The following is a 13656-nucleotide window of genomic DNA, read 5'->3' on the forward strand; positions in this document are numbered from 1 at the left end:
GCTGAAATAAACATACATGTGCATGTGTCCTTATAGTAGAATGATTTATAATCCTTTCGTTATATACCCAGTAATAAGATTGCTGGGTCAAATGCTATTTCTGGTTCTAATCCTTGAGGAATTGCCACACTGTCTTCCACAATGGTTGAACTAATTTACACTCCCACCAACAGTGTAAAACCGTTCCTATTTCTCCACATTCTCTCAAGCAGATGTTGTTTCCTGGCTTTTTAATGATTGCCGCTCTAACAGGCATGAGATGGTATCTCATTGTGGTTTTGATTTGCATTTCTCTAATGACCAATAATGATGAGCTTTTTTTCATATGTTTGTTGGCTGCATAAATGTCTTCTTTTGAGAAGTGTCTGTTCATATCCTTCACCCACTTTTTGATGGGGTTGTTTGGTTTTTTCTTGTAAATTTGTTTAAGTTCTTTATGGATTCTGGATATTAGCCCTTTGTCAGATGTATAGATTGCAAAAATTTTCTCCCATTCTGTAGGTTGCCTATTCACTCTGATGATACTTTCTTTTGCTTTGCAGAAGCTCTTTAGTTTAATTAGATCCCATTTGTCAATTTTGACTTTTGTTGCCATTGCTTTCAGTATTTTAGTCATGAAGTCTTTGTCCATACCTATATCCTGAATGGTATTGCCTAGGTTTTCTTCTAGGGGTTTTATGGTTTTAGGTTTCATGTTTAAGTCTTTAATCCATCTTAGTTAACTTTTGTACGAGGTATAAGGAAGGGGTCCAGTTTCAGTTTTCCGCATATGGCTAGCCAGTTTTCTCAACACCATTTATTAAATAGGAAATCCTTTCCCCATTGCTTGTTTTTGTCAGGTTTTTCAAAGAACAGATGGCTGTAGATGTGTGGCATTATTTCTTAGGCCTCTGTTCTGTTCCATTGGTTTATATATCTGTTTTGGTACCAATACCATGCTGTTTTGGTAAACGAGGAGGAAGTCGAATCCCTGAATAGACCAATAAGAAGTTCTGAAATTGAGGCAGTAATTAATAGCCTACCAAGAAAACAAAACAAAACAAAACAAAACCCAGGACCAGACAGATTCACAGCAAATTCTACCAGAAGTATGAAGAGGAGCTGATACCATTCCTTCTGAAACTATTCCAATCAATAGAAAAAGAGGGAATCCTCCCTAACTCATTTTATGAGGCCAACATCATCCTGATAACAAAGCCTGGCAGAGACACAACAAAAAAAGAGAATTTTAGACCAATATCCCTGATGAACATCGATGCAAAAATCCTCAATAAAATACTGGCAAACTGAATCCAGCAGCACATCAAAAAGCTTATCCACCACGATCAAGTTGGCTTCATCCCTGGGAGGCAAGACTGGTTCAACATATGCAAATCAATAAATGTAATCCATCACATAAAAAGAACCAAAGACAAAAACCACATGATTATCTCAATAGATGCAGAAAAGGCCTTCAACAAAATTCAACACGTCTTCATGCTAAAAACTCACAATAAACTGGGTATTGATGGAACGTATCTCAAAATAGTAAGACCTATATATGACAAACCCACAGCCAATATCATACTAAATTGGCCAAAGCTGGAAGCATTCCCTTTGAAAACTGGCACAAGACAAGGATGCTCTGTCTCACCACTCCTATTCAACATAGTATTGGAAGTTCTTGTCAGGGCAATCAGGCAAGAGAAAGAAATAAAGGGTATTCAACTAGGAAGACAGAAAGTCAAATTGTTTCTGTTTGCAGATGACATGATTGTATATTTACAAAACCCCATCTCAGCCCCAAATCTCCGTAAGCTGGTAAGCAACTTCAGTAAAGTCTCAGGATGCAAAATCAATGTGCAAAAATCACAGGCATTCCTATACACCAATAATAGAAAAACAGAGAGCCAAATCATGAGTGAACTCCCATTTACAATTGCTACAAAGAGAATAAAATACCTAGGAATACAACTTACAAGGGATGTGAAGGACCTCTTCAAGGAGAACTACAAGCCACTGCTCAAGGAAATAAGAGAGGACACAAACAAATGGAAAAACATTCTATGCTCATGGATAGGAAGAATCAATATCGTGAAAATGGCCATACTGCCCAAAGTAATTTACAGATCCAATGCTATCCCCATCAAGCTACCATTGACTTTCTTCACAGAATTAGAAAAAACTACTTTAAATTTCATATGGAACCAAAAAAGAGCCCGTACAGCCAAGACAATTCTAAGGAAAAAGAACGAAGCTGGAGGCGTCACGCTACCTGACTCTAAACTTCTATAAATGAACTCATGAGGCCAAAGAATGAAGGAGACACCAACACATGGGGGAAAAAATCAAAACAATGTGGTCAGTGCAATGGTAGAGATGTGCACAGTATATCACGGAAACCCAGAGAAGACAAATGTAACACAGCTTTAGGATGATATGGAATTTTTCTCCCAGGAGGAGAGGATGGTCAAGCTGAGAGAGGTGTGAACTGAGTGGAAAGGAGGGGAGTAGTATTCCAAGAAAAGGGAACAGTATGAGCAATTCTTGGAGGTAGGAAAGCTGTATACAGGGAACCATCAGCAGGTTGTTGAATATAGGAAGCTGAATGGGGCTGGGCACAGTAGCTCACGTCTGTATTCCCAGCACTTTGAGAGGCCGAGGTGGGATCATCACTTGAGACCAGGAGTTTGAGACCAGCCTGGGCAACATAACCTGACCCTCATCTCTTCAAAAAATAAAAATAAATTAGCCTGCTGTAGTGGCAGGTGCCTGTAGTCCTAGCTACTCTGTCTGAGGTTGCAGTGAGCTATGATTACCCCATTGCACTCTAGCCTGGACAACAGAGCAAGACCCTGACTCTGGAAAAAAAAAAAAAAAAGAATCGTAATAATACTAACATACAACAAAGCATGCAGATTCCAGTAAGACCTGTCATATTCGGCAGATTAGGCAGGTTTAAATATAGTTTTACGTGATGATGAGCCCCTAAAAGCTTCTGAGCAGGAGGGACTACCTGAAAAAAGATAGAGAATGGTTAAGACCCAAGACAGAGAGAAGTTACAAGGACTATTTGGTTGATAAAATCTGTAGGAATTGGAACCGGCTGAATGTGGGAGTGGGGGTGGGGTGAGAGATGGGGAGGAGTGAAGGCTAAATAAACCCAGATTTCTGGTTTGAGTCCAGGAGAGTGGGCTGCTGAATCCAAAGGCCAGGACACCTATACCTCTGGGAATACAGTGATGGTTGCAAAAGGCATCTGGTATTGTCCTTCTGCCACTGTCTTAAAAGGGATTCTAAAAGGATTTTCTTGCCCTTGTTCCTCTAGCCCTACACTTGCGTTACTGGCCTACGTGGATACTCACCAGCTGGCTGTGTCCATCATTGCAGCCAAGTCTGAGAATTCCTGATTATACTTAGAGCCTGTGGAGCTGCTGACACAAACAGTCATTAGCAGACGACCCTTTTGCAACAAAGTATGCTTTAAAATGTAAACCGTGGAGGCATTTTCCTTGCGTTGTCCAGAAGGAACTTTGTCCTGCGTGAGCCTGGATTAATCATGAGAGAGCTCGTCAACATTCCACTGGTACATATTCTTACTCTGGTTGCCTTCAGCGGAACTGAGAAACTTCCAAAAGGTTGGTTTGAGCAATCGTGTCTTCTTGTTGCCTTGTCATGGTTGTAGAGTGTGTGTACGAGATATGTCCACCACTGATTTATAGTATGGTGGGCTTCAGTTTTACTTGAAGAAGGGTGAGATGTAGGATGAGGGAGGAAACTATATACATAAGCAATTGGTTGATGGTCTCCTCTCTACCAACATTTTCCTCCGAAGTTCTGCAATAAAAGGCTTAGCCACATAGTGCATACAGAGCTCTGACTTCTAAGGCAAAACGTAAGCATGTACACTGCAAGTTATCAAGGTCTATTTTGTTTATGCGTATGTCAAATTTCAGGGTGGTCTAAGTGGATGATGAAAACCTTTTTGCATCAGGTTTGCCAGGAATAGAATCAACCCCCTTCTCAGACATCCAGAGCATTGGCTTCTGAATGAAAATCACTTTTATTTTCAGTTTTAGCTTTGCCAAACACTTAATAAATATTTTAGTTGCTAAAAATTGGAAATACAGAAAGACATACACAATTTGCCTGTGTAGTAAACCCGGAAGACAATGGATTCTAAATAACTTTGAGGCTGGAGTCATGATTTGGCTTGGCAAGAGATGGCAAAAGTTTTTTTCAGAGCCTTTGGAATGTACCGGAAATAACACCACCTCAGGGGAAAGGAAAGCAACTTAAGAAACTGACAAACACCTGTTGCAGTAGCAAGAATGTCCAGTGATATAGTTTCTGGCCAGTGTATTATGAAACTGGGACTAGCGTATTTTAAATCAGGAAGACTGGAAAATGTGATTTACAAAGTGACTAAGGGCATCATTGAAATCTTTTTAAAAAAAGACATGAGAAAGCAGATCGAGTGGTATCAATAAAAGACTTTTCAAATTAAATGTTATACCACAGAGTTAAAAGGGTTTTTTGCTTTAGGACATGTTCACATTAATCATTTTCCCTTTATATTAATCAAAGCACTGAAACGGTTTGTATTGTGTAGGTAATGAAGGTGGTATCTGCATATAGATGCAAAACGTATCTTTAGATTTTGTGGTAAAGAATTTTCAAATTAAATGTTATACAATAGAGTAAAAAGAGTTTTTTTGCTTTAGGACATGTTCCAATTAATCATTTTCTCTTTACATTAATCAAAGCTCTGAAACAGTCTGTATTGTGTAGATAAATGAAGGTGGTATCTATATATAGATGCAAAACGTATCTTTAGATTTTGTGGTTCACTAAAAATTCTGGAGCCATACGGTCAAGGTTCACATGCAAATAAGATATGGGTTTCTTCACAAACAATCCAGTTTCACAGATTTTTTTGTTTAATTTTGTTGCTTCTCTTTTTCCATTTTACTTGAGTATAATGGTATCTTCAAATGTATTTAAACATTTAATTTCTAATGAATACTTTAAGGCATCTACAGATAAAAGAGACTCCAGATCTTTTCAAACAGCTAATAATAGTTAGAAGGACTTAACATTGGCTTCAGATTATTTTAATACTTCCTGATCAAACAACGGATGTCCGGTAAGGCCCCACTTGGATGTTTGAATGTATGGGTCGTCCTAAGTCTTATTTGTATATTTCTAAACCATGCAGTTACATAAAAATGATAGGGTTAAATACTAAAATACAGTCTTATAAAGAGCAGGACAATTGATTTTGATGATTCAAATAAGGATTTGTTGCACACACACACAACCCCCAAAACCTCTCTATCTGAATAAACCTTAAATTATATGCTAGAAAAAATTGATTTTCATTTCCAAACTTTACAAATAAAGCCCTTAATTCAAATGCACACTTACTCTAGTTTGAAAACACTGAAATATAGTGGCATCGAGATAACAAAGCCAAACATCCTGACTTTTAAATAAACTAACCAGTTCATTCATCCAATTTCATTTCTTATAATTTACTAACTACTAGAATTAGGTTTTAAAATCAAAAAATTAAAACAATTTTTTTTCTCAGTCTATTGTACCATAAAATCTAAATTGGTATGAGTTTAACATCACCCTTAGCCAAAACACCATGTCTAGGAGAACAAACATTTATTTACTACATATACCAGTTCTGAGAATAAATAATATCATGAAAGTACAGTCCTTAAAATTCTAAATGTTGAAGGGTGAGGAATACATTGGGAGAAAAGAGCCACAATAAAATATTATTACTATCATTATTATTATTATTTGAGACAGAGTCTCGTTCTGTCTCCAGGCCTCAGTGCTGTGGTGCGGTCTCGGCTCACTGCAACCTCCTCCTCCCAGGTTCAAGCGATCATTTGCCTCAGTCTCCCAAATACCTGGGACTACAGGCGCATGCCACCACGCCCAGCTAATTTTTGTATTTTTAGTAGAGACAGGGTTTCACCATGTTGGCCAGGATGGTCTCCGTCTCCTGACCTCGTGATCTGCCCGCCTCAGCCTCCCAAAGTGCTAGGATTACAGGCATGAGCCACAGCGCTGGTCATTATACTACTGAAACTAATAAAAATGGCCCACCCAAACTATTTCTACTACTTATAGAAAGCTACTGTTTTCCCTATTCTTGGCAGACAGTAATAACAAAAAGAGTTTTTTAGATAATATACTTCTTCCTAAGTCCTTTATCATGATGAATAAAGGAAATTGCACAATATGTATTACCTAAAAAATTGACATATTTAAAATAATACAAAAGTATTCAGGGGATTCTTTTCTGACTTTCTGCACATTATTTTTTGATAAAAATTAATATCCCACTTTGTAGAATTAATTGTTCATAGTTTTCATTTTAGTTTAATTGAGACTACTGATGCCCAAAGATGAGGGGAAAAATTGTCTTTCTGAATCATTTCAACTAGTGATATTTTCAGCGATGAATTCAATGCCATAACCCAAGTAGTAGAATTTTACAAACTGTCATTTATGAAAGTAGCCAATGTTTCACTGGATAACTGCCTTAACCATATACATCAGTAACACTTAATGCTTTATCAGGGAGTATGAAATGTATGGTGCGATGTTAGATTCTGCAGGAGTATAAGAGTTCATGTAAGCAGCTCTGGATTTGCTTAATATGCACAAAGAACTGTCAAATGTCTTACTTTCAAAATACTCCACTTACTACAAAACCTTGAAGTGTTTGACTGTAAATGATTTTATCTTTAGATAGATTTGAATAACCTCCTCCTTTAAATTATATGTATATAAGGATAGGATTCACAGATTTGACATATGACTAAGTCAGGACTGACACAGCTGTCATTGAAATCCAGGACACACAGTCCTGGATGAATATTTTATATTGACGTGCATTGAAAGAGTTATTCATTGCATGTTTGAGTAAACAGAGTTGCTTCAAATATTATTGACCTTAAAGAAAAGAAGGAAGGAGCAGAAATTTCAAGATCTCTTTAAACTCTACCTTATTTCCAAAGGTAAATGAAGTAGGCAGCTTCTCAGTGAAATGAAACCTGATGTCATTGAAGAAGTGTAACAAGTGAGGGGTGGAAAGGGGGCCTGAAGGGAGTGGCTGTATTCAGGAAGATGAGAGGATCACACGGGCCATGCTGAGGACCCAGCTGGGGCTAGGAACTGCAGCTTTCTTTATAATGCCCCTGACCTGAACATTTGCTGCACTATACCAGCAGTGCTATGTGAACATAGGGTAGTGAGGACAGATGGCTGGATTAATTCAGGATTGGCACTTTCCAGGGTCAGTATAGCTAAAGAACTAGAGAGTAAAAGAGTTGGAGTTATATGGCAGCATACCATGCGGTATAGTTTGGATCATGAAGCAAGTAAAACAAGGATATTTAAGGCTTGGAAGAGAAGGTTAAAAAGTTTAAACCAACCCCAGAGTGTTTTGTTATACTAAAAAATTACTGCATTCATAATGTTAAGAGAAACACAAATATTTTCCAAGTCAGAGCCCTAATTTTACTAAAATAGAAAGGAGCAAATACACCTTGTTTCTTTATGTACTCAATCATTGGGTCATGTCAATCAAAAAATAATCAAGCAAAAGTTGGAAGTCAATGGCCATATGCGAGAGGCCATAAAATACAAACGAAAAGTAATGTCACGTCCTTCTCATCAAGAAGTTAATATCCAAGTCAAGTTTTTCTTTGGGTCCAGAAAAGGATTGTGTTCATTTTCATGTATTTGTTATTCATGTAGTCCTTGGATTGAGAGAAGAAATAGTGCCCTAGTTTAAACAGGCTCTGGCTGAGATGAAAGCTGGATAGAATGAAAGTCAACAAGAGACAGTGTGCTGAGTCAACAAATATCATTAAATACAACTGACCTGTGTGATTGTGTCAGTGAAAACTGGAAAGCAGATTTGGATAACTGGAAATATGGGCAATGTGGACTTTGCATTCTGTGTATAGAAACTGATATTGATGTACATCTTCTCTTTATCCATCTGTGCATAATCAGTATGATCTTGAAGATGCAGTATGTCTTAGAGAAAGGAACCAACTTTAACCCTGAAGTTCAGCTAGTTCAGCTCTATCACTTCACATTTTTGTGATATGTAGACAAGTTATGTAACCATTTTTAGTATTCATTTCTGGTCCACAAGTGGAAATATTAATAGTATCTACCTTTATGATTTTTTGTGATAAATAAGATAATGAATGAAAAGTATAATGCATGGCACATACCAGATTCTTAATCAATTTTAGATGCTAATATTAGTAAAAACAGAGTTAAACTTCACATAAGACTGTTATGTCACTGAATCTTATGGGAAGGTGTTAACCTAATAAAGTTCTTAGTAACACCTTCCATATGTCTCCATGTCTATTTTCCAAGACATTCTAAGACTTACTTCTTTGATCTTAACTGATCTCAACAGTTCATGTGACACCTCCAATGTGTCACCTCATTGGAAAGATAATATTAATACTAAGTCTATTACCTCTGCCAGTTCTACATCTGTGTATTGAGTGAAAATAAAACTAGTGCATAAAGTTTCTGTCTTATAAAAGTAGTACATGGTATTTAAGGTTGATTTTGAAAACACAAAATACATAAAATTTAAGACAGAAAAAATCACCCATTCTTCCAGGACCAGTAACACGTTAGTTTATTTTCTTTCATTTTTTTCTATGTATTTTTTAAAGTGCTAATAATATTGTGCTACATGCTATTTTTACTTAGCACTAAAGCATAAGTGTATTCTATATTATTAATCTTCAAAACATCATGTGCAATGACTAATATTCTGTTTAGAAAACAGTGTGCTAATATATGTTTAATATTCACCTCACTGAGGAAAAAAAGGCCCAGATTTGTTGCTCTCATTGATTTCTGCAGTATAAATACTCCATAGTAAAAGACTCCATCTTGTCTGTGGCCAGTCTCAAGCTACTCTCAAATACTGAGCACTGAGTTGGGAAATAGCATGTGTAGTGTGCCTCCTTCATATATTATTTCTACCACACAGATACATTAGAGATAACCTCAAGAACTTATATAATAGTAAAATGTAGTTAAATCATTAGGAATGTCAAGTATTACTACTTTGTTTTTAATATATTTAATTATAAATATATACAACTTAGTTTTTAATAGTGGTAATATATAACAATCACCTCTGAAAATTCCTAAAAAATTACCAAGTGGCTCTTGCAAACCTGTGGAAGACAAAACTGTGTGCCTCAATCTTCTCCCACTTGACTACAATTAGTAGAATTTAGTAAAATTGATGTGTTTTCTGCAGTAAAAGTCATTTATATGCTTTTCTATATGTGAGATTATTTCCTTAGGATAGATTGCCAGAAATGATGATGATGATGATGATGATGATGATATTATTATTATTTTGGAGATAGAGTCTTGCTCTGTCACACAGGCTGGAGTACAGAGGTGCAATCACAGCTCACTGAAGCCTTCAACTCCTAAGCTCAGTTGATCCTCCCACCTCAGCTTCTTCCCAAGTAGCTGGGGTTACAAAGTGTGTGCCACCACACCGGCTAATTTTTAAATTTTTTGTAGAGATGTGGTTTCCCTGTGTTGCCCAGCCTGAACTCAAACTCCTAGGCTCAAGTGATCCTCCCACCTCAGCCTCAAAAGTGCTGGGATTACAGGCGTGAGTCACCAACCACACCCAGCCTGAGATAAAATACTAATGGTATAATAAATTTGAATGTAATAAAGACAAGGAAAACAATTGAACAGCCTGGGTTTCTTTTTCTAAATTATAGAATCAAGTAACATTTGCCCAGTGCTCCATGTGGACCAAGGACAATTTTAAATGGTTTCCATTTATTTAGTCCTTGTGACAAGCTTATGTGGAGGCTTTATTATTATCTCTAGCTATAGCTAAGACACTGAGGTTAAGTGTGGTTAAGTGACTTGCAGAGCAAGTGATGGAGCTGGGATGTGAATTCAAGTCCTGTGCTACATTGCCTTCTAATGGCTAGTTGCTCAATAGTCTTTCTTTTTTTTTTTTTAAGACTGAGCTTTGCTGTGTTGCCCAGGCTGGAGTGCAGTGGCACGATCTCGGCTCACTGCAATCTCCACCTCCTGGGTTCAAGTGATTCTCCTGCCTCAGCCTCCCCGCGTAGCTGGGATTACAGGTGTGTACCACCACACCCAGCTAATTTTTGTATTTTTAGTAGAGACGGAGTTTCACCATGTTGGCCAGGAATCTCTTGAACTCATGATCCGCCCCGCTTCGGCCTCCCAAAGTGCTGGGAATACAGTCATGAGCCACTGTGCCTGGCCTAGTCTTTCTTTTTAAACAGTAAAAGCATTCAACATCATCAATTAACCTTTGGGCCCATTGTTAACCATACCCCACAAGCTTCATAAAATATTGTTTTTGTTCTTTATCTCTCAAAATCTAGATGATTATACTATTAATTGCTTATTTCATTCATTTGTTGTTTAGAAAATAACTTTATATTGATATTGACTTTCTCAAACTCTATGAATTACAATTTTGCTTCCATTGCATTTTGAAAATTAACATTTCTTTGGCATTTTATCTGCTACAGTTTTTTTTCTATTATGAAAGCAATATGTATTCATTTTTTAAAAAAATCCTGTAAGGTACAGAAAAACAAAAATATAAAATTACACATAATGCTCATAGCAAGGGATAAATGCTCTTAGCATTTTGCTATTCATTCTTTCAGTCTCTTTCTCTCAAATATGTGTGTGTGTATATATATGTGTATATATGGTGTATATATACATGTACGTACATATGTATGTAATTTTATTTTTTAAATTTTAAGTTCTGGGATACATGTGCAGGATGTGCAGTTTTGTTACATAGGTAAACGTGTGCCATGGTGGTTTGCTGCACCTATCACCCATCACCTAAATAAATGGGCTCAGCATGTATTAGCTATTTTTCCTAATGCTCTCCCTCCCCCAATCCCACCTGCTGACAGGCCCCAGTGTGTGTTGTTCCCTTCCCTGTGTCCATGTGTTCTCATTGTTCAGCTCCCACTTATAAGTGAAATCATGCGGTGTTCGCTTTTCTGTTCCTGCATTAGTTTGCTGAAGATAATGGCTTCCAGCTCTATCCATGCCCCTGCAAAGGACATAATCTCATTCCTTTTTATGGCTGCATAGTATTCTATGGTGTATATGTACCACATTTTCTTTATCCAGTCTATCACCAATGGTTACTTGGGTTGATTCCATGTCTTTGCTATTGTGAATAGTGCTGCAATGAACATAGGTGTGCATATATCTTTACAAATTTCAGAGGCTGTTACTTCATTGAGGAAAGAGAAGCATTTAAATAAGAAGCTCTCTCTTCAGCTCCCTACCAGCAAAGGGGAAAAACCTACCTCTCTGCATCCATCTTGTCCTCCTTCTCCCTCACTGTGCTTTAAGAGGACTTTCTCCTCCCATCTGTGGTTAACCTGTCTTTCTTCCTCTGAGCCCCACATTTATCTGCTTTCTTAGGGACCTATTTCCTTCAATTATCTCCTGTTTTTCTCCAATGTCCTACATTTTTGCTTCTACTAGATGCTTCCAGTCAGCATTTAAACCCGCTCTTGTCACCATACTCACCTCCAGCACCATGCAGCCCCTTTCTTCCCTTCTATTGTTAAACTCTGCTGCAAAAAGATGTCTTCCCTCTCCTCTTAGTTTCCACTTCCTTATCACCACCTAACCCCCACCACTGCAATCTGGCTTCCACCAAATCTGCAAGCACCAAAATCAACATGACCGTCTCATCAGGAATGGGCACTTTTAGGTCCTTATTTAACTTAACATCTTGGCAGCATTTGATTCTCCATCTTTTGTGAAATGTGTGCTACTCTTGGGCTCTGCCAATAGCCTCCACTGGCTTTGCTTACAACTCTGGTTTCTTCCTCTCAGCCTCTTTTCTAAACTTTTCATTCTCTCACCCATCTTTTATAAATGTTTGTGTTTTCTTCTAATGGGCTTAGGGCACCAACCTCCCTCCGTCTTCAGGCTTTCAGAGTTACCGTTTCCTCTGCCTGGAACACTCTTTTCTCTCCACTGCACCAAGCCAAATTTGAATCATCCTGTGAATGTGTGTGAATGTATTGTATAGTTTGTTTTTATTCCTCGTTTTATCAAGTTCAGTGGTTGAGAAACATTATTTATCATGTTAAAGAAATACTATTATATTCCTACTCTACTAATGGTTTCCAAGTAGGGAATGGATAGTTAACTCTGTTACTGCCTTTTTGACTGTGATGGGTATCTTTTAAGCTATGACTATAGTAAATCCTGTTTAAAGGACTTTTCTATTAAATTATCCTTATATTTTTGCAATGATTTTTTTTCTGCCTAAATGCATAGTAATAATTTTGAAATTTATGTTTAATTTGCTTTTTAAAATTTTACTTTAGGGCTTTACATCCTGCTTGACTTACATTAGCATTGTTTTATTCCAAAGATTGATTTGAGAAGCTTTCTATATTTTATATTCCCTATAGCTTTTGTTTGTTTTTGAGACAGGGTCTCTCTCTGTCACCCAGGCTGGAGTGCAGTGGTGCAATCACAGCTCACTGTGGCCTTGACCTCCTGAGCTCAAGTGATCCTCCTACCTCAGGCTCCCAAGTAGCTGGGACTACAGATGCATGTCACCTGTATCTGGCTAATTTTTCTTGTTTTTGTATTTTTTGTAGAGATGTGGTCTTGCCATGTTGCCCAGGCTGGTCCCAAACACGTGGATCCTCCAATGGACCCTTCTGGGCTCAATGGATCCTCCTGGGCTTAATGGATCCTCCTGCCTCAGTCTCCCAAAGTGTTGAGATTACAGGCATCAGCCACTGCACCTGGCTCCTTGTAGCTTTATGTAACTTGAGACTTAATTCTTTCTTAAAAGTTTTTTAAAACTTACCTGAAAAATTCTGGGGCATTATATTTTTTCAGAAGTGTTCTTTGATAATCTGATCTTTTTCTTCTGTGAGTATTGTTGATGATTTCACCACACCCTTTATTACATGTGAACCATTTCGTTTTTAAAATTCTTAATTCTTTGGATTTTAGTTTTTAAATATTCATTACTGTTTAGCTATGTTGAATTGTGGTTCAAGAATGTGACATATAATCTATGCTTTTAAAATTTTTTTAATCTTTAGTTTTCATGGGCATTTGAAAATATGTGTCATCTATCAGGGCTTAGAGTTGATGTGCATATCTGTTTAATTAATTTTACTAATTCTGTTATTGTCTTTTATTACATATATATTTTTGTCTTTTGATCTATAAACAGGATGGGGATTTTTTAAACTATCTTTTTATTGTCTATTTCTTACAGATTTTATTATAGTTAGAAAATATAGTCTATATAAAAATCAATTCTTCGAGCTGGGTTAAAATCTCCTATGTAGCTTGGTATATTTTCTGTACGTTTGAATGTTTTATCTATGTGTCATTTAAAAAAAAAGTATTCTCTAATTGTTTCATTAAGTATTTTAAAAATGTACATTATATCTAGTGTCAATTTTGATGTTTATATCTTCTATATCTTTACTGTATTTCTGTTTGATTTATTAGTGTCTGAAGACATCTTTTAAAGGCTTACACCATGCTAAAATATTTCTCCATGTACTCTTGTGATAA

General features: G+C 36.9%; 1 protein-coding gene across 3 annotated transcripts in view; it reads left to right on the forward strand.

The window, feature by feature from the left end:
• The first annotated feature begins 3233 nt into the window (after positions 1 to 3233).
• MUSK (muscle associated receptor tyrosine kinase) overlaps positions 3234 to 13656 on the forward strand; it is a 137986-nt gene continuing 127563 nt past the window's right edge. For all 3 annotated transcript variants that reach the window (XM_009188317.4, XM_017949645.3, XM_009188318.4), the window contains exon 1: positions 3234 to 3617. In XM_009188317.4, the coding sequence (XP_009186581.2) occupies positions 3539 to 3617 (79 nt within the window). In that variant the 5' untranslated portion in view covers positions 3234 to 3538. The remainder of the gene's footprint in view (positions 3618 to 13656) is intronic.

The sequence above is a fragment of the Papio anubis genome, chromosome 13 (genome assembly GCF_008728515.1).
Source record: "Papio anubis isolate 15944 chromosome 13, Panubis1.0, whole genome shotgun sequence".
In the NCBI taxonomy this organism is placed as follows: Eukaryota; Metazoa; Chordata; class Mammalia; order Primates; family Cercopithecidae; genus Papio; species Papio anubis.